This window comes from Anser cygnoides, chromosome 2 (genome assembly GCF_040182565.1).
Source record: "Anser cygnoides isolate HZ-2024a breed goose chromosome 2, Taihu_goose_T2T_genome, whole genome shotgun sequence".
In the NCBI taxonomy this organism is placed as follows: domain Eukaryota; kingdom Metazoa; phylum Chordata; class Aves; order Anseriformes; family Anatidae; genus Anser; species Anser cygnoides.
This window is the reverse complement of record NC_089874.1, coordinates 50,311,298-50,337,129: the sequence shown is the minus strand read 5'-3', so window position 1 is coordinate 50,337,129 and position 25,832 is coordinate 50,311,298. Positions and strand designations below refer to the sequence as shown.

Sequence of the window (25,832 nt, the reverse complement as noted above, 5' to 3'; positions counted from 1 at the left end):
AGCCATGGAGAAGAACCCTCTGGTAAGACCACCATTATAAAGTACTGAGTGTTGTTTTACACTTAAAATAGAACTATCTGTTACAGTCATTCATCGGCTTTCCCTAGGCTGCTGCTCTCTCACTACTGAATGTGATCCTGCTCTCAGTTTCCCACTAACTTTTTCCCCCAGCGTTTATGGCCTCTTTTCATCTATGACACTTTTAAGGGACTACACCGTGTTGAAAAATGCTGGTTAACATTTCCTTTTACACAAGGTGCCTCATTGAATTTTCCTGACTAAACCAAACCCCAGAACCTTAACTAGAAGAGGAAGCACACAAACACACACGCCTCCCTGGCCACCATATCTCCCCAAAACATATCTGTTCAGTAACAGGTCAACTGTAAGAATACTGCGATTAAAATCAGTATAGCTCTATACACTGCTTTTGTTCGGGATTACTAGCTAATGTCCTTCCCCTTACCCCTTCTGGAATTAATACTGAATTCTGTACTCTAAAACGCGGTTCTTAAGTCATACAAATGACATTTAACAATCAGAATTTTTCCACACAGTGATCCTCAATAAAAACTTCAATCCTCTACTGCAGTCTTTCAACAAATTAAAGGAATACAAAACTGGCTAATAACTGTTCAGTGATTTTTGGACCTTTGTAGCACTAGAGTAACAGCAGTACACTCTGCAGCATAGTTGCAAGTACGTGGGAATAAGATACTCTCTCTCATCTCTTTTTTTCTCTGAAAAGTGTGAGGCCTCTGTTTCACCCTACTAAAGATTTTACCACCAACTGTACTGCTAGCATTGAGACACTACAACTTCTGTGCTTGTATGAGATGCAGGACAGGTTCCTTAAGGTGTCGCAATTTTTTGTCTAAACCTAGTGTTGAGATCAGAAAAGGGATTGCTACTAATTGCGTACGTATCAATAACCAGGACAGAAGACATGCTGCATATAGGAATTAAAGTTTTTCTAAAGCTCTAGTACATGAACATATCAAATCCCGCAGATTTTTTCTGGTATGGTTTCAGAGGTCTTACTTGATGGACATAAGCGCACAAGTGAAGACAAAAGATACACTGTTTACCTGAAGTACTGGTTTGCAAGTACTGCTTCTCTTCTGTCCTTCCCAAAATAAACTGTGAGGCAGCTGCAGACTCTGCACCTGAACACTCTGAGTGAACACCGAATGTAAATGATGGCAAGGCAGCATTTTGTGGACGCAGCCGCAGCACCAAAACCTGCAGAAATAAGTGAATGTCAAGTCCGTAACCCACGGTGTATCTGCAGTACGTGAAGGTTTGAACTACATTCTAGTCCTGATCTTTCCAGTCAAAACTGTTTAAAAAACAACCCACCAAACAGTAAAAGAAACAAGAAAACCCCATGCTTCCTCTCTACATAAAACTTTTCACAATTGTGTTTTCTGCCCACCACCTGGCTTTAAAAAGTATACGAACTTCTTTGAAAGATCATGTTTTTAGTCTGAACTCCAAATGAACAACGTGTAGGGCATGTAAAGAACAAGCACGTCATTAATGAAAGCTTTTCTCTAAAAAGGATAAACTTATTCTTGGGGAAAAGTGTGGAAACAGATGTTATCTAGGCAATATTCCTACAGGAAAAACGAATAATTTTGCCACACCTCAAAGGAAAAAATAATTGTGCTTAACAGGTAAGAAAATAAAAAAAATCAGAGCAAACCAAAAAATAAATCACAGAATATGCATCCTCGTTTTAATCATTAAGTATTACCTTTGAGCTCTGCTTTGGTGCTTGGCTTTGCACTTTCACAGGCTACACACTTCGTGGCCTCTGCTTTGTTTTGAACCAAGCAGGTCTCCCAATCCCAGCTTCCTTCAGGCATCTTGAATTTGTCTAAATCCAGAAATTCTCCAGAAGGAGCAGAAACTGCAGATGCACTGCTACTGGTCACAGGTGTTGGACCCTCTGTGAGACAAACAAGACAGTTAACCATCCTGTTTGAACATGAACTATGAAATGAGCATTAACTTATAAATTTGATTTGTCAAATCCCACAGAAATGTTCAAAACTACTCCGCAACTCCCCCCCCCCGCCCCTGAAAAAAATAAAAGCCACCAAAAACCCACAAAGAAACAAAGAAACAAACAAAAAAACCAGAGTGGAACTCAAAGCTTCCAAACAACACACAACTCTGTTCAGCACACAAGCTTCTGCTGCTGTTGACCACAGTGTAACCTCCATAAAGAGGCCTGACAGGTGCCTTTTAAAAAAAAGGTGCCTTTTAAGAGAGAAGCAGAAGATAACGCTTCAAATTCAAAACCGGAAAGACAAGAATGGCTCTTCCCTTCCACAGCACACGCAGAAAACTTTTATCCTAGGATTACTTGCATCGCTCTTCCTCTTGACAAGTGCAACGTAACCGTGCAATTCACTGCACCATGGTCACAGTAAAGCCCTCATTTCCAAAATTCCTCCTTGCAATGGCAAGAGCCTCAGACAAAGATGCCGACTGACCGCTCAGAGGTTGGAAGTCCAAGAGAATCAACTCTGTCTGAAATCCATTATCTTACCTCAGGAAATTTCAGTCTTACCGCACAGGATGATTACAAAAGCCCGGTCTAGTCCATCTTAATTTGTTTCTTCCACGATATATTTGCACAGGTGTTTTTCGATGTAATGGCATGTTAAATGACATTTAGAGTCAAAGTTAGAATTAGAATCGTATTTTAAAAACAATACAACCACGCTCAAAATCAATTACGGTCACACACAATGGGAAACAACCCAGTACTGCCCTGAAGAAGTTACCCAGCGGGTCACTCGCTTTCTTGAAGCCTACCACTGACCTTCATAGGCATCTCTCTGCTTTAGCTTAAGACTAGTTAAGACTACACTGTCTTGAAATCTGGCTTCACACCTCCCCTCAATTACATACAAACGGTGAGCAGAGGCATTTTGGCCACATTCTGTAATTTTTTTTACTTATTTTTTGAAAGAGAAAAACACAGTCATTTTTAACTCTTTCTATGGAGTTCTCATTTTCGCCAGTGAAAAATCACTATGTTGTTTTTAAATTAAGTCACCCACTTCAGCCATCTTCCCTCACCAGCTGCAAAGCCGGGGGTATCTGCATTGATCCAGCTCCGTACTAATACATTTCACAATCAGTTCAATTTATGCGACAGGCTGGAACCTGGGCTGAGACCTCTGAAGTGCCTGTAAACCAATCCTGCAGACAGCCGCTAACCCATCAACCGTACCTGGGAATCGTGTTGCTTAAAATATTCCATATATGCAACGTACTTTTATTCTGTACAAGATCCACAGAGGCTAGGATGGAAACAACAGGAAAAAAAGGACCATACCTGGTTTCTCAGACTGACAGGCTACACATTTGTTATCTTCCGTCTTATTTGGTACAAGGCATATTCCACAGTCCCAAGAGCCTTTCGGCTTCTTAAATTTGTCTCCAAAGCCCAGAGTGGCTGTTGTGTCAGTGCTGCTCGAGGAGGATGTCACTGTCACCGAGCTGTCTGTGACCACTGGTCATGTCAGAGCAGGCATTACTCCCGTTCCAGGTTTTGGTGTCTCACATGCTATACATTTTGTAGCTTCCGGTTTGTTTTGGACAAGACATGTATCACAATCCCACGTTCCAGGTACTGTTTTGAATTTGTCTCCAAAGCCCAGCATCCCTGCTGGGGGCGCTGCTGGCTTGGAGGTGTCGCATTGACTTGAACTTACTGTCTGTTTCATACTCTCAACTGTTGACGCTTTAGTAGCTTGACAAGTTACACATTTGTCCTTTATGTCTTTGTTTTGCAGAAAAGGGTCACATGTATCAGATTGCCAGTACGATGCTTGTTTAGAAGTCTCTTTACCTGCAGAAAAAGTTGTTATTGCAGGCCTAGTATAAACCACTGTGCTTGTCGTAGGTTGTGCAGACGTAGAAGAGCGTGTTTTCAACAATCCAAAGTCTAGGAAGCAAGAAAAAAAAGTCTTCCTGTTAGCGCAGCACCTCACTACGTGTAACTAAGTGACTTTACTAGAGGGCAAAAATTTCAACTCAGGTGCCAATGGTTACAACTAGACATTCAGACAGAGCGCAACAGGAAGTCCCCAGAAATCTTATCGAAACGGATGAAATTTCATCTGCTGCACTGGGTCACAACAGAACATTTCGTTAAAGCTTCATTTAACTCTTTGTTTCCAAGCAAGCTTTAAATCAACATTTTCACTGGTCAATACAAGTACAAACAGACAGTAGCTGACTGGAATCTGACAGTCCAACGTGGAATGGAAATAATACAATTTGATTAAGACGCGATGCCCAATCGAATCAAATTTCTAAAGCTCCTCCTTCCGTAGCAGATGACTCAGATCTACTCCAGTAACTGTACAGAAGTTTGTCCTCGGAGCAGCAATCCATACGGTATTTTCCCACAGATGCTGAATATTAATTAAATAATAAAAACTCAAGACAATTGAACAACTGTCTAATTTTCTATAATCTTTTTCAAAATGCATCGGACGCAGGACAACTCCTTATTTAAAAGGTGGCAATTTTAACAGAAAAGACAAGCTACTAATACAGAAAGACTAAAGGAAATGCATCTTAAACAGCAGCTCAAGTTGCTTGTAAATCTACCTTGAACATAGTTGTTTTGTGGTTTGTTTGTTGGGTTTTTTTTAGTCAAAACTGAAGTCTTTGAACAATGTGGGTTTAGATTCTGCTTCTTTTAAACCGATAAAGAAAGTGAATGTCACTTCACTCAGAGGTCTTCCCTTAAACAAAATGCACAATGTATTTTCTCTCACTTAGCTCTTTCCAACAGAGAAATGTGCTGCCTTCTTAACAAGTATGTAAGTTAGAAGAAGACTTTTGGGAAAAGATCAAATTCAATAAAGCCCTTTTTCTTAAAAGATATCTTTTCCACAGACACACTTTATGAAACTGTTGAAAACAATTGCAATTGCTTAAAAACAAAATTCAGAAAAGGGTTTTTAACGTAAAACACTCCACTGCTGTTTGCAGTTTAAATTTTAATCCACAGGAGCCATTGTAAGCTAAGGCCCAAAGATTCGCAGCTTTCGCCATGTATTTGGAACTGAAGCTCTTTCCTGTTCTTTCTTCACCTGGGCTGAAGGTGGGACAGGAGTGTTGAGTTTTACAAACATTTCCTTTTCAATTCCACAAATTGTATTTACTTAAAATGAAACACCGATTATCTGGCTAATTCTCTTAGTACCTCATTTACAATTACATCCTAACACGTAAAGGAGATGCAACCCATCTGCTTTTCATCTTGCAGTTTTACTTCCAGCAACAAACACCACTTAGAATAGAAGGGGGCAGATGCACCCTAACAAACGCAGCGCTTAATGTAATGCTCTCCTACATTCATATTTATAGCAGATACTCTATTAACCATAAGTCGTGTGTTGGTTTTTTTTTAATAAAAAATGCTAGCGTATTTTTTGCAGCATCTTTTTAAAAGGAGTTCATTATCTCTCCAGGATTTTTTAGAACGTCTAAGACGCTTCCTTCCTTTAATACGAGGGCAGTGGTGAAGGGACCACCAGCAAAATCTTTGACCTCCTCTTTCTGTGTGTTGATGTTGGTTGAGGTGGTGGTGTCTTTTGAAACAAAAGAAAACAAAAACAGCTTTCACAATGTGACCTAGTTAGAGCAGATTATACTCACTTTTGTTAGAAACAAGAATTTCCAGCTTTCATGCTTCTCACATGAGAATCTTCACAAATTCCACTTACTTTGCAATGCTTTATGATTACAAGCAAAACAAAAAGCAACAAAACAAAACAAAAATTATAAAAGCAGATCTGTCACTGGAAAAATACTGCAGAAGTCCAACACTGCCTGGAATTGCTAGCATGCGCAGACAGGACAGATTGAAGATTTAATAAAGAAAAAAAGGAAAATCAGCACTTCAGATCTGAAGTGCTAAAGTTTCAGTTACCTAGGGTAAGAAAGGGCGTCACTGGAGTACCACTGGGTCCAGAAAGTTCTGCCGATTTTACAACGGGAACACTAAATGTAAACCCAATCTGCTATGAACAAGAGAGGTTTTTCAGATTCTCAAGCCACAGGAACTTCAATCGAATGCACACACAAAACCAAATCTGAAAGCTGCTCTTCACATTTGTAGCACGCATGCTGAATGACAAATTATAAGCCAGAAGCCTACATACTTTTCTCCATCAAGGCAGATTCTGCTTTAGTGTTCTGCAACAGCCTACTAAATGCCTCAGAAAAAAAGTCAAGCTCCTTTATTATTTTACTTACAGAAGACGTAGGTAGCACTTCTGCCTCAGTAGATTTCACAACTGGAGATGAAAACGCGAACTCAGGACTGCTAACGGTACTTGTTGGTTGTATCTGTATTTTCAAAAGAATTAAAGGTTTATATTTAAGAGCAACAACTACCTGAATTCACTACCCAACAGAAGTCCCGCAGTGACGTCGAAAAACCTGATGTTTGAGTTATTTTGCAGATAAAAGTAATAATAAAACACAGGGAAGTTTCCAAGTGGGTATAGGACAATATCTTCAAAACCAAATTCCAGAAACTGAGAGGAAAAGCTGGAGATGCTACTTAGGTCTAAATGCACGGAAAAGCAAGCCAGGAAGCTGAAGAACGGCAAACTCAGCCCAATGATACTCCAAGAACTTCAGCAAACACCTCAACATGTTAAAGCAGCTGTCTACTTCAAACCGTACAAAAAATATTTCAAGTACTCTGGAACAGATTAATGTTTATTTTATTGCAATAATATGCCAATTATTGCACCCTAGGCTCATTCTATGTGAGGCTTATATGACCACGTTACCTCTAATTTAATAACTTAAATAAAGTTGTGGTTTAACCATTGCAGGCAACTAAGCACCACACAGCCACTCGCTCACTCCCTCCAAATGGAACAGGGAAAAGAACTGGAAGTAAAGAAGTAAAGTTGTTAAATTTGAGGTAGCATTAATGACTCATCGCATGTAATGGCTACCTGGAAAGACAAATGCCATAACCCTGTACATACTCCCCACTCCTTCTCCTTCTTTCCCCCAGCATTTATTGCTGAGCACGATGCTAAATGGTGTGGAATATCCCTTCGGTCCTCTGGGCTCCGCTGTCCTGGCTGAGTGCCCTCCCAGCCTCTTGTGCATCCCCGACCTCCTCGCTGGCAGGGCAGCGTGAGACACAGAAAAGGACTTGTCACTGTGTAAGCACTGCTCAGCAACAGCTAAAACACCAGTGCCTTACCAACACTGTTTTGCTCACAAATCTGCAACACAGCATCATCTAGCATCATCTACTACGAAGAAAATTAACTCTACCCCTGCCAAAACCACTATAAATAACGTGGCATAAAGTCCACACCCCCCTTCCCCCGCAGACTTCCACAGCATTTGAAGCAGTTATACAATCACGTTAAATGGGAGTTGGCAGGCTCTAAGACTGAGAGAAGCAGAATCAAAACATTTATGCCTTTTTCCCCAAACTGGCATACAACCCCAATTCATTCAGCTGCGTAGAAACTAATATTTGTTAGTTTCATGAGCACCACAGAAAAAGTCAACTCGCAATAAAGCAGTATACTCATTGTAAACATTATTTATAGCATAAAGATTTACCTTGCCCGCCGCCGTCGCTGCTGCATCTGCCATGCCTGCCGCCTCCGTTGAATTTGCCACGCTTGTCGTTGCCACTGTTGACTTTGCCTTGTCCTTTGTCTTCAGTAGATATGGCATGCCCGCCGCCATTATTGGATATGTCAAGCCTGAGGGCACTGTTGAACATGTTATGCCTGACGTCGCCGTTGTATATATCATGTCCTCCACCTCCTCCTCTGATAGATCTGTCAAGTCCTCCACCTCCGATGGATCTGTCATGCCCTCCACCTCTGATGGATCTGTCATGCCCTCCACCTCTGATGGATTTGCCATGCCCGTCGCAGCTGCTGGAGTTGCCGTGCTCATTGCTGCTGTTGAAGCAGCGCTCGGTGACGCTGAGACAGCGCTACTACCAACGAAACTAGAATTGAACTGAGGCAGCGATGCAGCACTGATGGGTAGGGGTATTTTCGGTAGCACTGGTTCCTCCACTTCCTAAAGTTGCAAATTTTAATTTTTCTTATACAAGACATACTACTTTCTCACCCCATCGCACCCAATTTATTAACAAAATTAAATAGAACAAAAATCCATACAAATTAAGAGAAAGCAAGTTTCCAGAAGAAATCCCGATCTCCCCACCTCTGTCTACCACGTCATTTTAATTTATGGCAGGCCTGCTTCCACATTATACTCTATTCAACAACTGTACAGCAAGAACACTGAAAGTTAACTCAAAACCTGTGCAGAACAGAGAGGCACAGATCACATTTTTTTTTCTTTCTTTTCTATACTTTAGTCATCAAAGCTCTGGAGAAGCATCATCCTTTCTAACTACCCTCGCATGGCTTCAATTAAGAGTACACTCTCAAGACAAGTGAGAAAGTGTTCCTCTTGCAAAATTAGGCAGGATAGCTGCCAAAGTTTCCAAAGTCACTACAGCAGTGAACGTGGAAAAAGGTAATGTTTAAAGAAGCAGGTAGGTTCAACAACCAAACTAAACACAAAAAGCACCAAAGAAAGTCAGACTAGCAGCACTGAAGATTGTGTTCTGGTAAACACAGTCTATACCATGTATCAGGATGCAAATATAAAAATCAGAAAACAGCCTCTTAACAACTTCAGTTTTCATCCCTGCCACTTACTTTATTTGATTACTAAGATTGGATGAGTTATGTTTTAAATGGCATAGGAAATCTGACCAAAATTTGTACAGTACTATCATGATCTACTTAGAAATGACTAGGCAGGGATGTAAGTTGGTACTACTGATATTCAGTGCATCCTGTAGCTTACATCGGTTTCACAGTTTTGATTTGAAAAGTTTATGGAACTTTTGATATTTGGACCATTATTTTATTTGCGTTACAGGAATAAACAACAGCGTTTATGATTTCTTTATATTGCATCATCCGGAAGTCCCATTTAATGATTTGAAACTTAAATTAACTTAAATACTTAATATTAACTTAATATTAATTAAATACTTAATGTTAACGTAAATACTGAAATTAACTTACAGGCAGCTTATATAACATCCAATAAAAGAAAAAATAATCTGAATATTCATGGTCATAGTTTTATGGAATAGATTTTTCCTATTAAAATGAGAAAAAAACTCTCTCACAATGAGTTTGGTGAGTATGAAAAACTGAGTCATCGTTAGCAGACATGCAGAATGCTGTCTTCTACTACTCTTTTTCACACTCTTGGCCTGTATCTTTCTGTATGACTTAAATATGAAACCAAAAATTAAGCTTTTTTTTTCTTTTTATACTTGGCACTCGTTTCAAGTATCATTCCTGTAGAAAAACTATACAAACCTTCACCAAAACATTACTTCTCTTCTTAGGACTCATTCATTCAATTGCTAACGAGAAATGTTATAGTTTGAAGAATCTCCAAGGTAAGAGAATTAAAAATTTCAAAATTACATAAGCAAAGTTCAGGTATTCAAACACAGGAAATCAATTGGAGCCTGCTCTGAAACCCACAAGAAAACAAAAACAATGCAAAAATAAAGCGGTATTGTTATAATTTACTATGATGCAATAAAACTGACACACTTAGCTAGTTACTTCAGTAAGCTCAGTGACAGCAATTAATTTAAGAGTCACTTACCTGTTCTTGTACAGCTCTTGATAAATAGTGTATTCCTCTTTCCCTTCTCATTTTGCCGCCTCCGCTACTCACTCCTGAAGACAGACCATTGGACGCAGCAGTACTGAATTTGTAGCTGGTCACATTGCTAGCACACGACAGTACAGAAGTTGGGGGAAACAAGAGAAAAAAAAATTACCAGCCAAATTGTTTTTTCAAGATATTAGAGCTGTTATTAGTCCTAGAATTGAAACCTGCTGATCAGAAAAAAACTAAAGCTGTCTCACAAGTTGCTAAACGCTGGTAAATACTTGATGTTCTAAATAGGAAAAACTTTATTAACAGCAGCAATGAAAAGGACATACATAAGTGCACCGTTCACATGGGAACAATGACTAAGCCAGAAGACCTGAAATAGAAGAGCTGATTTAGATTGTTATTTTCCAGTGCTTCCTTTAAATAGGACTGGTTCTCTGATTCTGCGATGCACGTGTATCTTTTGCAGGGATATAAAAGAACAGCTCACAAAAATACAGAAAGAGTGCACATATGCACACATACACATGGGAAACACTGCCAACAGCTCTGATAGAATAGGGACGCCTTAGACTTGTGTGGCAAGGTAATATGGCCTAAGCTTCAGAAGCAGCTCTGGCTTTCATGTGGCCATCAGCAGGAACAGCAGAGGTGTTTGGGTATGCCAACATTCCAGAAGTCTTTTCAGACATGAATACAGATCCCTTTTGTAAGGCATACAAAGGCATTTTTCTGGTACTTAAAAAAGCCTAGCTCAAAACCAGAAAGATATCCTAATCCAAGAGCAAATGGGGAAAAAATAACCCAAACCAGAAGTGGAATAGGGAATAACTCTAACAAAAGTACTATGGCAAGAAAATGAAGTATGCCTGGAAAAACTGTGACATCAAAGCTTATCTTGCAGCCAATCAGTCAGTCAGTACAAAAGTGCATTAGATCGCACTGGAAGACACCAGGTCAGACTCCCACAATACTGAGGAGGAGAACTGGTCTAAACTTGTCAAATACTTGACAACAGCCTGCTTAGCACTGTAACTGCATAGAGGAAGACAGATCCCTAAGGCATATGCTCAGACTTTTCTCTAATCCGAACTGTCAATCCATTAGAATTCTGAAAAAAGTCTTACATCAAAACAGATCTTCATTCAGACAACTATCGCTTGCCCATAACAGCCCATATTCCTCTTTCTGTTAACACCTGTGAGCTTCAAGGGGGCAAAGACAGTTGTCAGCCTTCAGGCAAGTCTAATCTACAATTGGACTCAGGATATAAAATATATATATATATATACACACACACACACACACATAGATATATAGCATTGGTGGGCCAGAGATTTACTGAGTATTCCAACTCAACTGTCCAAAGGGACTCTTGCCAGCAGATCAGTGTGGTGCTCCTGCTCCAGAACATGGCACCCAACAGAGACCAGCATCACAAAAAACACTACCACCACTACCTACTCTACAAACAAAAGGTAGGGCACTGCAATAAACTTTGTGAACGAAATCAAAAGCAGTGTGAGTTTTCTGTATCTCCTTCCTAAATGGAGAAGTAGAAAGGAGTTCTAGCAAAGACAATTTAGAACAGTTTGAAAAAAACATAATTACAACCCAGCACCTGATTGCACCTGTACCAGAACCTTAAAGCCAGTCGCTTCCACCCCTAAAAAGGTGGTTGTTGTGAAGTCCAACTTTTAGATGCCAAAACAAAGTGTTGAGTTCTTTCTGCAAGCCAAAGAATGCCCATGGTCACCTAAGAATTGCTTGGCAGATGAGCATAGAGTCAACAAAATTCCCTGCTACTGTTCTTTGAAAAGAGCAACCCCCTAAAAACCGAGTGCAAAGTCTCTTAACTCAAGCATTATTACCCAAAACACCATTTGCCCAGAAGGAAAAGCCATCAATATTATCTGGAGGATAACTCATTTGACCTAAACCAAGAAAGCAGTGTAACACAAAGCAGTCTCCTCAAGAAGAAATTCAATTAATTCTGCTGGATTTTTTTTATTTTAGAGATGAGTTAGCATTTGGCCTCAAATGATTCTAAAGAACACATGGTCTTCATGTGAACTCAAAGCAGACAATTAACTTCATCATGAGAGGAGTATTAAAAAAAAGAATAATAAATCATAAACCTTCCTCCATGTTTTTGCTTAAAAAATAAAGAAAAAAACACATCAATAAACATCCTCCTGAACTGTAACTCACTTCCCCTACTTCACCTTCTAAAGAATACTTCAGAAAGAATCATCCCATTAGGACAGAGCTTTCAAACTGCAAGCAATTAAATAGCTAAAACTAATAGCTTTTCCCCTAGGGAACATTAGGAGGGACAAATTATTTTGTTATAAGTAAACTGAGTTATAAACCATGAAATATCTGTCAAAGCAAAATTTGTAACGCTACAGATTTAGTTAAACTACAAAATGAGCCAGATTTCCTATAGAAGGAAAAAATTAGGCCTCCAATAGCAAAGATCCTTTCTGTGGATACAGCATTATAACGTGCCTCATTTCCCATCTTCGTATCCTACTCAGAAGATAAACTCGGGATAAAAAGTGGTGTATCAGTAGTTTTATTCTTGCTCATCTTCCTTCCTTTCATAAAAACAACAATTTTCTCAAAGTTATATTGATCTTCAAACACAATCCAGACTTTGCAGCTCCCTCAAAACACAAAATTTTCATTGGATTTCCCATTCCTTTTACTGAGAACTGTCACCACCTTTCCAAAAAGACAGGCATGCAGACCGTACTGAAAAAGGAGATTTCTTTCTTCCTTCAAGTAAGTTTTAAATTAATAGATGTCATACCTTTCAGATGGTTCTGCTCGCTGTTCTGCAGGCAAAGTCTTCTCTCTCATCCCCTGCAAGTTAAGTTTAGTTCAAGAGTTAGCTGACTATGTACAGAATACACAAAGTACCAACAACCACTTAATGTGTTTTTTTCTGGTTTTTATTTTATTTATTTATTTTTAATTTTATAGCACTGAATACACCTCACCTACTTAACGTTGTTCCCTAATTCAGCATTGTGGGTACAGTTCAGTTAAATTTTGGGGCTAAAGTAAGCATCACTGCTTCACTCAGCATTGAGGACAAACTGATAGAACACTAAATCAAATTTGTCAAATCCTCTAACAAAGAAAGTAATTAATTTAAACAAAATAACAAAAATTGTGCGTGTGGGGGGGAGAGTTTTCATCAAAACTTGTGTTTACCAACCCCGTAAAAGGGACATACTTTTCTGTTTTCTATCATTTATCAACAAACAAGCAAAAAAAACCGAAAAAACTCTACCCCCCCAAAAAACTAAGCAGTTGCTGCTACATTCATTTTAGAACTTTACCAAATGGAGATTGTGCTGGCTAAACAATACAGAGATTGAAAGAGTTAAAAGCAATAAGCAACCAGTATTACTGTCCACTTTGATTTCCAGCCTAAAAAGCCCATACACTTAACACGTGGTCATTTGTACACTCAGACCGATACTGGAAACACAGATGTTTTCGCAGAAAGAGATGCCCATTTAACTTTATGGAAAATTTATCAGACTCCATCTACTCCAAAGCAATCAAAAACGATAACTCAGCACATTGTCAGAACTCTCACTTGGAGCACATAGCTCACCTGGAATAGTTTACACAGAACACGAGCATGTTTCATCAGTGACACCTTTGTGTACATGAGAATATAGAAGGAAAACATTTCTGTCTTTTAATATTCTTTCACTGAGAACAGGATGACTCAATAGCACATCATGACATCGTGAAAACAACCACAAGACACTGAGTGTTCCAAAAACAGAATTAAATCCATAAAAGCTCAATCTATTTCACAATGGTTCCCACTGCCTTAAAGCTCGCCTCAAACACGCTATCAGTACTTTTTGCAAAGATAGGATAACAATTGGTTTGAGAAACATTCCAAGACTGGAAAAAAAAACCAGGCACATAAGGACTCAAAAATGTACTCACTTGGAACTTTGTGTCTACTCTCTGGCAAATTTTGCTGGACTGAGTAGTTGAAGTCGGTGATGGTTCAGAATACGGCGTATAACGCATCGGTTGACGGTTTACTGTTGGTGTCACAAGTCTCTTAACAGGTGGAGGCTGGAATGCATTCTGGGATTCCAGCTTTGAAAGGGAAACAGCAATCAATTTATCCTTACGTCCACCCAAATTAATTCCAATATTTATTGATGAAAACAAATTACAGAACTATAAACCTCCCCCCATCGGTCTTGGCACTCAGTGAATACAATTTGAAAATTCTGAAGACCGTTCAACTTGTAGAGGGAAATCACCAGAAAACCAGTAACGAAATCCATAAAGCTATATATAAGTAGCCAAAGTCTGACTGAATTCCATTTCAAAATTTGGCAGTTAGCTTCATAGACAAAATAATTCATGCTACCATAATTAAAATAACCCATGTTCCTAGAATATGCTCCTATCTTTTCCTCTGCCCACACTGTGATTTTTTTTTTTAGTAGCTTAATTCATTAATTTAACATTCGAAGTGTTAAGCAACTAATTATACAGGCTTCTGGGCTTCACATTCCCTACATTTTCCCTCTTCAAAGTTACACAAACAATAGAACACACACAAAAAAAAACACCTTGTCAATCTTACAATAATCTCATTCATTAAAATATGATCCAATGCTTTACATGTGCATTAGATGCACTTCAAGTAGTGGGTTTGACTTCCCTTTTCAAAGCATTTTCACAGACCAGAGTTAATTTTTAACACAGACCACTGCGTGTTCTGCAAAACTGACTTAACTGAACTGTCAGACAGAAAACAAAGCCTAAAGGCTACAAGATTTACCGATGGCTCCGCCTGCGGTCTTAAGGATCAGAAAATACAGTCTTAGGAAGCATGCTATTGTTCAAATCAATACCAACAGGAAATTTTTGTTTACGCTGCAGCTTTAATTTCACAGTATCTCCCAGCTCTTAGTAATAGGATTCACACTCTCTCTAAAGTATACAAAAATGCATCTTTCTAAAAAATATTACATTCAGTTTGAAACCTTGAATAAGACATGTTTTATGTAAGTTCACAAATCTACTTTGAGTGAACGATGGTTCATTGCTGGTTTTAAAGGTAAAAAAGAAAAATATTAAATCCCCCAGTTAGGCATTCAATACACCAAGAGCTATTCTGCCTGGTACAGTTCCTTGAAATAAGAAAAATACCACATCACTGCTACCCACTGCAGAAGTTTAGCCCGAGTGCACAAGTGTTCCGTCAACCGCATGTTCACTTTAGCAGGAAAACACACGATCGTCTCCTCAGCAAATAATTGCTTCTCATCACGGGCTACCCTTCTCCCGCCACTATTATGAATTCTAGTATTATGAATAGACAATCTATCTCCTTTCACCCACTGACAGCTGCGTGCAACATTCATTTAGTGGCTGACAATTTCAGGCTCTCTGTTGCAAATCTGGCAGATCTTTCTTAATGCCTTATCACAGGTGTATTGCTATAATATAACTGAGAATTCACACCAGATTTGGTTTTAGTTATTTGGATAATATTTATGATATACTTCACTTCTCCATGCCCGTGTAATTTGGCAGATGGTGAAAAGATGGTCCAGGAAATCTGAGATGTTTGTAAACTCTGAAGTGATTGTAAACTTAATTATACATCCATCCAATCAAGGAATTAGCACAGAAACTTCTTGAGACACTGTCCCTTTTCCCATTAGAACAGAAGATGAAAAGTTTGCACATCTTGTTATTTCCTTCAGTCACCTGATCTTCAAGTGGTCATTTAAGGGTTTTGCAATTTAATAAGCCCAAGGATACCCCTAACTAAAGTCATCAAAAAAAGATGACTAGTTTTCATTTTTTAAATAAAATGAAAGGAAATCATGCTTTACCACAGCATTATCACCAGTTCTGTGCTACCTCCAAATAGGAATTTAGGAGCATAAGATTTATAGCGTCGGAAATTAACAATTTTCCTCGTCTTTACTTTGAATGGTGATAAAAAGCAGAAAAATTAGTTTTCTGTGCCCGAATGAACACGGAAGTCTGTACAAAGTCTATATGACCATTCAATCAGTATTCTTCTATTTGTGATCATTTCTTCAAGAGAAAACTTGCCTCAAGAGGAATTTTAATATGCAGCTTCACCCCAAGTTGGGGGACAAGATAAAACGACTTGGTGTGTTCTAGAGCTGTTGCTCTCAACTTACAAAGATAACATAATTCTTAACCTGAGTAATCTTCACAGCCCATCATCTACTGTGGATACATGCCAATATTAACTTGATTTGATGTCTATGTTGTCACTGAGGTTTGAGAAAATTTTTCTAATAGTGATAAAGCATTGAAAAAGTTATCTACCTCAGCTTAAGACATTATTGGTTCTTACCTTTCTTCGTTTGGACTGGAAGTCAGTAATATCCGGTTTATCTATGTCCGGAGGCTAAGGGAAAAAACAAAGCATAAATATTAGAGGGCAATTTTTTTTTCCTGAGACAGAGGGTTCCCTGCAACAAAAATGTGGGGGTTCATGGTCAACTTATACAACACAGCGGCAAAAGAGATGCCATTCTTTTAGCATCCTGTTGAAAAAATAGCGCACTAAATTAAACCGGCCACAACGTAAGGAAGAATAGTTTTATCTTTATCCTTTGATGGCACATTTACTAAGTTTTATAAACACATGAAGCAAAAACAGATTAAAAGATGTGCTATTTACCAACAAAGAGCTTGACAGCTTCTCCACTGCCTCCAAGATGCACCGTGCAGCGGTACTTAAGGTAGCGCGGGGCCGCACAGTTTCTTGTCTAGCTTTCGCTCTCTTTTGTGCCTGAAAAATTAGCATTTTAAGTGTTACAATGGTCAATTCTCAGCTAAGGAGGCATGTATTTTATGTCCCAAGGCTACACTGATGATACAATCAATATATTCCGATGACAGAGAAAAATGCAGTCACTGGGAGTTCAAGCCATAAAGAAGAGAATACATTCGGAGTTTAATGAAGTTTACCTTGGGCCTCAGTGCATCTTGCATGTGCTTGTTGCACGAGCAATAAAAGAACTCCATACTTGTAAAAGGTCAAGACGGATGATGCTAGGACTGCTAAGGCCTCCGAAGCAGTAATCAGGGAAACAGAACTCAAGAAAAGGCTTGTGGTGGTACAGAAAGCATTTTCAGTAACAACACAGACCTCAGAGTTTCACGATGGTCTAAGTGTACCATCTTAAAATCAGTGTATACAATCATAACCAGGAACTAGTTTTACTTCTCTCTTGCTTCCTCCCTTCCCCCAAGATTAAAGTTGGCTGCAAATCTTTGTCTTAAAAGATAAAGATCTGATTTAAACTGTAACAGATCTAAACATTACACTGAAAAAGTAAACTGTGTATTTGCACCACCCAACTTCAAATATCAGTCAAAAACTTCCTTTGGTGTGACTTTTTTTCTTCCCAGGTTAAACCCCTCATATAACCACACTGTGCTTATCACACGATGTGAAGACAGGAAGCAGACCACGCAGCATAGAAAAACACAAGTGAGACTCACAGAACCACAGAATGGTTAAGGTTGGAAGTGACCTCTAGAGATCGCCTGGTCTACCCCCCCGCTCAAGCAGGGCCACCCCGAGCAGGTTGCCCAGGACCATGTCAAGTCAGCTCTTGAAGACCTCCGAAGAGGGAGACTCCACAGCCTCTCCGGGCAACCCGTGCCAGGGCTCCATCACCCGCACAGTGCAAAAGCATTTCCTGATGTTCAGACAGAGCCTCACGTTTCAGTTTGTGCCTGTTGCCTCTTGACCTGGCACTGGGCACCGCTGAAAACACAATGGCTCTCTATGCTCTTTGCACCATCCATTCAGGTATTTATATACACCAATAAGATCCCCCCTGAACCTCCTCTCCTCCATGCTAAACGGGCCCAGCAGTCCCTGCCTCTCCTCAGAGGAGAGGTGCTCCCAGTCCCTTGATCATCTTGGTGGCCCTTCGCTGGACTCTCTAGTACCTTGCTGTCATTCACAGCAAGCAGCAAGAAGCAAGCTACTCTCTCCTTTAAAAGCCTAGTATTTTGGTTCCTCTTTTTACCATAATGCAGTAATATTGTAAAAAACAAAAATAGCCGACCAAAGAGGGTTCCCAGCTTTGCACCACAAGGTTTCAAGGTTTCCCGTAAGTGAGGTACTTGTACTGCCCTTTTTCCGTTGCAGAAATGGACTGTCAGAACAGAGCCAGCAAACCCGCGTTTTCATTTTCTTAAAATTCCTTTTGATTTATCGATAAAAGTCACTTTCATTTAAATACATTCCTACCAAACCTGATTTGATTTTCTGTTTCGATTCAGCTCTAGCTAATCAGAGTTGTCAGCAGTTTTTATTTGCTATTTCCAAGAACTCTTGGGGGCAAATAACTCTCTTCAAGAACTATATGAATCGTTCAAAACAGAAAGCATGTTACTGCTTATCTTGAGACTGCATTTAGTCCTGCATGCCTCTGTGTAACAGAAGAACAAAGGATCAGCAAAGTTGATTTTAGATATTTTCAAAGACTGCAGGCTTATACAACATATCCATAGCATGAATGTAGGCATGCTTGGAAAAGAAGATCCACAGATAAATATTAGCCAGGTTTGACTACAGTAGCTTTTGCTACCATAAACACAAGTTTTCAAAGTTAGGCTGTCATTGGTTTTTTTGCATCATGTTATTTTAACGTAATGTAGTCAGAGGCAGACAATGGCACTTAAATGGAATTTTTTGAAAGACCTAACAACAGAGGAAACCCCAACTACCAACAACTAGCCCAAACTGTCATTCTTGTTCTTTCTGACAAGTATTACCTGTGGTAAAAACTGTTATAAAAGAATTTAAACAGAAATCAATCTCGTCTATTTTTGTAGACCAAGAGGGCAGAAGAGCAACTGTTACCACATATTCAGCTCCCTGCTCCAAGCTCCTTTGGCAGTGCTGCTTTTTTTATTTCCATCACTATTTCCCACTACACTACTTTTCTCATACCCGATAAGGTTCTGTCTCTCGCTGCCTAGATCTTGCAGCTGCACCACCATAGGCCGTCTTTCCGGGGTAAAATGGAGAAAACCCAAGCTGCTTTTCCTTAAAAACAGACGTGCTTCCACATGCCTACGGAAACACAGTACGATAAGTGGATAGAAAAACAGGTACACATTCAAACTGATTAAAAGAAATACTGTGCAGTACTTACAGGACACAGTCCTCCAAAAGCAGATAAACCGAATGCAGGTTTCTTAGAGCTAGCTGCAGAATGCTGCGAGAGGGAATGAGTTCTTTCATCTTCTGTGGGCCAGAGCAGTGACGATGAAGTATTTTTTAAAACTGCAACATCTGCCAAAATGACGTATGCTACATGTAAATGCCTCTAGTACGTACAGAACTTTAACAATAAAGATCACACTAATTCAAGTTCTTCAATACAGAAAAATAAGCATGACTTCAGCTTCTTTAAATAGATCAACTTCACGTACAGACTGAAAACCAAGTATCACCTACAAACTTGAAAACTGTTCACAGAGCTGCAAGTAGTTTTCAGCAAACTTACCAAGTTAATACTGTGCTTCCAATGCAGATTTTTTTTCCTTCATGCTAAGATAAAAGAGGACCGCATAAACATCAGTACATTTGTACGGACAAAGCTTTTTTCTATGTTGGTAAAAGGCTGGAGGCCAGCACAGATCATAATCGCACAGGTTTTAAACCTGGAAGATTCCCCAAAGGCTGCTCTAAGAGTTAACGATCTTCTGCCCATGTATGTTTTACGAAGACACACCAGAAAGTTCTAGTGCACTCAGGTTATATTGCTAAAGCCCAGCAACTCTACTCTCAGCTGTACAAAAGTTCTCTGGAAAACCTGCTGAGCACACGTCAGTCCCTGTCTCTATGGGGGACTAGAAAAAGCTGCAAACCTGCTGTTCGCCCTTTCAGCGAGAAGACCTAGGTACCAACCTACATCGACACGATGCTTATTTTTTATTTTAAAATGGTGTGCTTTGCTCAATGAATTTGGCAAAAGACATGAAAGTATTGACAGCTGAAGCCTTCTACCAAGAAAGGTCTGAGTCACTCTTCTAGACAATCAGCCTAGTTGTCAAGCTACGGCAAGTCAGCCTGATTTCCTACCGTCCCAGTTCAAAATTTACATATAACCTAGCTGAATGTGTATATTTCAGCATCGACTCTTTCTAACATCAGGGTATCATAAACGTATTCCAAAGCACGCTTCTATTAAAAAGGTGATAGGATTATATACTTCTAAAACACTAAAAATTCAATTTAATTCTCGCATCCAAAGTTGACATTCACCTATTTTATTTACTAAGGTGATGTGGAATATTAAAGAACGCAAGGTACTTCACATTAAAAAAAAAGTCAATTAAACAGAGAACACAAAAATCACCTTCAGCAGATGCTCTAGAGGAGGAATCACTGGTTGTTGGGATGTTATCATCGTCTTGTTGAGAGGTAGAATCTTCTATTTCTTTTATCAAGGACAGCCTAGGACTGCCAATGCCAAATATAGAAGATGTCGAGGGCTGACAAGGTGGGACAGGAGAATCCAGCATGGTATAATTCAGATGGCTCAAACGAAGAGAGGGCCTTGTTAACACAACTGGGAAGTTCAGTGCTGATCTACTTGTGGATGGTTCTAGACAAGAACAGGGAGATAATTAGCTTTGCTATAGACAAGCTCACAGAAGCCAAAACCTGTTTCCTATCGACAGCCATGCTATTGCCAAGTTCTAAGGCAAAAAGAGAGAAGCCAAATTTAACTTCTTCCTCACCCAGATACGGTTGCATCTGTCTGGCTACAACAACACTGCTTGCGATACACAGTATTAATGTTGCATCCAGAAGTAGTTAACTATGAGGTTTTACAACACCACATTCTGACCCCGTGCTCAAATGCTCTAACGCTGACTTGGCCGTTCACTAAATCAAACATATATACTCCTTCTCCCATGTACAGCTTGCAATAAGCTTTACAAAATTTGAGATTACACGGTAAATTACAGATAACACTGCAGCTTCCATAATATTGGAAGAAAGGTTATATTAATCTGAATACACAACATGAAAATGAACGTTTGCAGTACTTTTTTCCCAAGTTCTTCCATATCAGCTCACGTTAGAGGCAAAACATCATCTACCCATTAACTATTGGGATTTTGACCCAAGGGACAAGGATGTTGACCCAAGTAACCAGATAAGCATTTTTCCCTCTTGAAGCAAAAGGTCTGCAAACAATGCCAGTGGCCTGGAATAGGTGGCCTTGAAGTCTATCTTGCTAAATGAATGGAACTATTCATGGGTACTTTGCCTGATGAAAGCCTACTGTCTCTCCCAGGAATCTGGGCAATTCAAATGACTTTGAGCCACTATCCTCTTGATACTTGAACTGAAGCTTAAACTAGTTAGTTCAATCTTCATAACCACTGCAGTACCACTAATTAGCTCTCCAAACCATGAGCAGATTTTTAGGACAGCACCGTTTGAGATACAGAAAGTTATTGAGGCGGAAGGCCACCCAATATAGGCTCCAGCACAATGATACCTCAGAAATGAAGAGACACATTGGTTTCAAAATGTAGTAATAATTAAAAAAAATAATCTTATTCTTAAGCATAGTTACACCCACGGACAGCAACATAAGCTGCATAAGGTTCGAGGGTGTCCGCCTGCTCCTGATCTCCTGGAGTTAGCAAGCTTGCAGTGCAGCTGTTCTTACTGAAAGCTCCTTTCACGCAGTTACATAGGAAAGCCAACATGTGTTCCTCAGTCATGAAGACCTTCTCTATTCTTTTCTCCAAACTCATTCCCAAGCTACAGCTACACGCAAAGCCATCAATCTCCTTGTTTACAATTAGATGAGATTGGAGGCAAAGATATTTCCTCCTTATTTTTTGATTCTGCCAACAACAGAAGCAACTGACTTTCCACATTATCTATGGTTACCTACGCACGCTCAGACAAAACTTCTTTACTTATTAAAAGCTGACTTCCCCAAAACAGCTAATTTAAGAGAAACTCAAATAAGAATAGATGCAAATTTATACAACAGGACTACAGGAACAGTGAGAGGCGCTGGATATAAGACAAATCAATCTTTCATGAGGTAAAGGAGTTGCAAACCTCGTTGCCAACGGTCAAATACCTTTTCAAAGACACCCCCTCCCCCCGCGTAGACCTTAAAGTTATTGAATATTTTAAGGATAATAATCTCATAAACCACATCCGTGCACAAGTTCCCCAGTTCACCATCAAGTTAACGAGGAACTTTACTAAATTGATCAAAGCCCAAAACAAAAACAAAACAAAACAAAACAAACAAAGTCGGGACACGAGACGGAATTTTCCTCTGCCATTCTAGCATCTAGTCTTTTGTTTCGAAGACTGCAAAACAAATTAATTTTTTTAATTGCCTTAGGCAGTTAGACAGATTTTCATTCCATATCTTTTAAAAGATGGAAAATGCAACCCAGCACACTTGCAAATGACTTATTTTCAGCATTTAGCACCTGGCTAATAGAGTACCTAAAGTTAACTGATGCCTTCCAAGAGCATAAGATGTATGCTTCGTAACTGTGTATACAGTTTAAAGCTAAGATGGTTTCACAAACAGTTGTTTCGACTTTTTTGTTTGTTTTTTTTTCATTCTGTCAAAACCCTCATTCCAATTTCCTTTTGAAATTCAGATTCAAAACTAGAAATCTGTGAATAAATACAGATGGCCAGAATTCCAAATGATTTTTTACATACCTCGTCTACTTATTCTTGCTGGTTCAGGCGTGAATCTCTCATCGATTATGGTATCTTCATCTGCATAATCGTGGTGATAGTTTACCGGAGTCTCCTCCTGGTTTGCAGATTCATTTCTGTCTACACACTCCTCCTCACGCTTATTGAAATACTTCTGCAGCCACGCCGGTACAATATATTTCACCGTTTCTGTCATTCTGCTAATTATTCCCTGCTTGAAAGAAAAAACACTTGTTTAATTACAGAAACACAGTCAACAGCATATGCTGGGATACCACCTTCCACGGACCTTGAAGACAGATATTATACAGCAAATATTCACAAGACGACGACGAGGTTGATCCCTGGCATAGGATCGCTACACTTCTGGTAAACCTTAAATTCACCTAAGATTGATTTACAACTACCTATCACTTTCTGCACTTCCAAGTGACCTTGGCAAAGTTCAAAGTTTTGAAACCTCTGCCAAAATTCACCAGCAGGTCGTCAATCTGCAAGGCTATCAGGAAACTCTACGCCTGAACAGCTCCTGACCTACAGACTTGTTCCAGGACTCTTCCTCTTCGCACCCTCACGTGAAAACCAACTAAACCAGAAGTTCAGCAACTATCTACTGCGACAGTCAGGACCATACTACCCATTAAAATCAGTGAATCTAAATATTTTCAATTTTAGTAATGCTGAATTGCAGTGACTATACGCACAAAAAACAGTTCTGCTCTCAACAGTCAGGCTAACCCAGAAGATGTCCTGGAAGAAACACAGCTATAGCTATAGCACCAGCACCTCCTCTTGCAAGAGCCTTCTAAAGCTGTTGCTGTATTTTGTAGAAGACTGACTCTGCGGCATACATCGGGTACGATCGGAGAATTCCCACCTGGCCGAAATCCCCAGGAACTACGGTTAAATAAAAGATAAATTAATATAAATGAATATAATTAATAATAAAAATTAATAATAAAAATTAATATCCAGAAAGCTGACAATCATGAGCTAGGCATCCTGCTAATCATCCCTCCTGCAGGTAGGGGGAAAAAAAAAAAGTAAATTAGATCCAGGACTAGTTCCCAGGAACTTTGAAGCTGCTAACTATACTGTCTACAGTGCCCAGGCACCTTCAGAGCTTAATGGTAAGAGACAGAGGGTTTGGTGGGCTGTAATTATGATCACAAGCACACAAAACACATCTATTTAAGTATTTCTAAGAATCGACTTATCGACTAAAGTTGTAGGGGGAAGGATGAGAAAAACAGCGGGGTAGGGATCAGAACCAGAGGTATAACCTCACAAAATCACATCGGTCGCTTTCGTGCCTCCCCAACTGCATCACTGAGAGACAATTAACATTAAGCCACAGAACCTTCTGCAGAGTGGACATGATATTGAAAATAAACTGGAATTAATTGACAAATGCTCTAAGCAAGCTATCTGCTCAAAGCTCGTCCTTTTACGTTATGAACATTTGCACGATTCGTCTGGTTACAAAGCTAACTGCTATAATAAATGCACACATGTAACACCGATCAGTTTGTCTATTTATCAAATCATTAAAATTCTTCCCCGATAAGTTACTGTTAATTTGATCTGCGCTGGATGTGCAGCAGCCATTCTCTGTGCAGAATCCCCCAGATATCCCCACGCACGTGTTTGCTCTGGCACACTCTTTAAATAAACCTACTGGAAAACACGCAGAGATAACAGACAATGGAAAAGTTAGAAAACCATCTCCACTGATTATTTTTAATCCACGTGTAAGGTTTATCAGTTAGCTACACAGTGTCGGCACACGCAAGCTATGGCACTTTCAACATTAATGCACTGTTCAAGCCAGAGGTTTCAACGGTTGCTCTGTAAGCGTGGGGAATGTTTGCATTGCCCTTCCAGGCCAGCTTTAGATGGACAAGATTGATTGTCAATATATGGTATAAGGGACTTGGCATTTCTGCAAGTGATAAAAACCTAATTGAGCAGCTATCCATGCGTAGCGCTCCCTTGGTTTTGCATATGATAATCAATCCCCTCAGCTACGTTGCTCATTTAATAGCGGAGAGGTTTTGGCTGAACAAACATGTGCAGAGGGCATCTCCAGAGCATCTCTCTGGGCGTCCTGACATTTCTTAGCAAAGAGCTGCTGGGAGGGATCTCGGCGCGTCCCCCCTCCAGCACGGGGATTTTCACAGCCCGAATTGACGGACCGCTTTCACCATCAACCTGCTGTACCCTACAGCACAAACGAGAAGCAAAGCCTGGCAGGTAACGTTCAGAGAATTGATGATGGGCTGAGGAGGGGTGCAGGGAGCGGGGAAAGCCCTGGGGGTGGCACTGGGGGTCCTGAGGGCAGCGGGCTGGGGGTGAAGGGGAGGGGGAGGAGGGGGGTAATGGGCTGGGTAGAGGGGTAAGGGGGTAAGTAAGGGGCTGAGGGGATAACTGAGGGGGTTAGGAAGGGGCTGAGGGGGTAACTGAGGGGGTTAGGAAGGGGCTGAGGGGGTAACTAAGGGGGTAACTAAGCGGTCGAGGGGGTAACTAAGGGGGTAAGGAGGTGGGTAGGGGGTAACTAAGGGGATAAAGGGGCGGGTAAGGTAAGGGGGTAAGTAAGGGGGTAACTGGTGGGCTGAGGGGGAAGGGCCCGCTGTGGGGGGGCCGCTCCTCACCCGCTTGCTCCTGGCACAGGGGGGCTTCGCGGCGCCCAAACGGTGGCGCCGCCTCTTCACCTTGCCGCCGGCCGCTCCTCCTCCTCCTCCTCCTGCTCCTCCTCCTCCTGATCGGGCTCCTGGGCTGCCGCCCGGCGCCCCGCCGCCACCGGCCCTGCCACCGCCGGCCATGCCGCTGCCGGTCGCGCCGCTACCGGTCGCGCCGCCCGAGGCCATACCGCCCCCCCCCCCGCGTTCGGTGCCGTCACGGGGCCCCCCCGCCCCCCGCCGCCACGCGCCGCGGGGCCTGCCCTGCCCCTCGTGGGAATAAAAATGTTGTTTTTGCAGAGTTACGTTGTTTAAAGGTAAGGAATGGGGTATTGAGGTGTGCTTGCAGCGATAAGAACGCTTAGCAGGCGACCTTGTAAAACGCAGACAACCAGACTCCGTAGAACAATTCGGGGAAAATCACGGTGTTGAGTCAAGTCAGGTAAGTGAAGAAACATCACCGCTTCAACCAGTAAAAAAGTCAAATCTGAAATTTAACAGGCCGGCAACGGAAGGCCATGCATTGTCTGGGAAGCATCAGACAGATTGTGAGCCTGGATCACCCCCTGAGTGGGGAAACAGGGGAGGGTCCCGTCATCAAAAAGTATATAAAC

At 40.6% G+C, this 25,832-nt stretch overlaps 2 protein-coding genes across 4 annotated transcripts in view; both read right to left on the bottom strand.

Annotated features, from left to right (window-relative positions):
* Positions 1-25,407, bottom strand: part of LOC136789855 (nuclear pore complex protein Nup153-like) — a 33,626-nt gene extending 8,219 nt beyond the window's left edge. The window contains 19 exon segments of the mRNA XM_066990999.1: positions 1,089-1,216; positions 1,218-1,242; positions 1,757-1,951; positions 3,353-3,963; positions 5,501-5,624; positions 5,966-6,053; positions 6,292-6,384; positions 7,636-8,109; positions 9,736-9,862; positions 12,566-12,618; positions 13,729-13,887; positions 16,145-16,198; positions 16,475-16,585; positions 18,767-18,889; positions 18,972-19,111; positions 20,181-20,429; positions 22,541-22,775; positions 23,327-23,437; positions 25,192-25,407. Coding sequence (XP_066847100.1) covers positions 1,089-1,216; positions 1,218-1,242; positions 1,757-1,951; positions 3,353-3,963; positions 5,501-5,624; positions 5,966-6,053; positions 6,292-6,384; positions 7,636-8,109; positions 9,736-9,862; positions 12,566-12,618; positions 13,729-13,887; positions 16,145-16,198; positions 16,475-16,585; positions 18,767-18,889; positions 18,972-19,111; positions 20,181-20,429; positions 22,541-22,775; positions 23,327-23,437; positions 25,192-25,407 — 3,316 coding nt within the window.
* The window catches only part of LOC136786324 (nuclear pore complex protein Nup153-like), a 378,386-nt gene that overhangs the window by 41,596 nt on the left and 310,958 nt on the right, over positions 1-25,832 (bottom strand). The gene's annotated exons all lie outside the window — the stretch shown is intronic.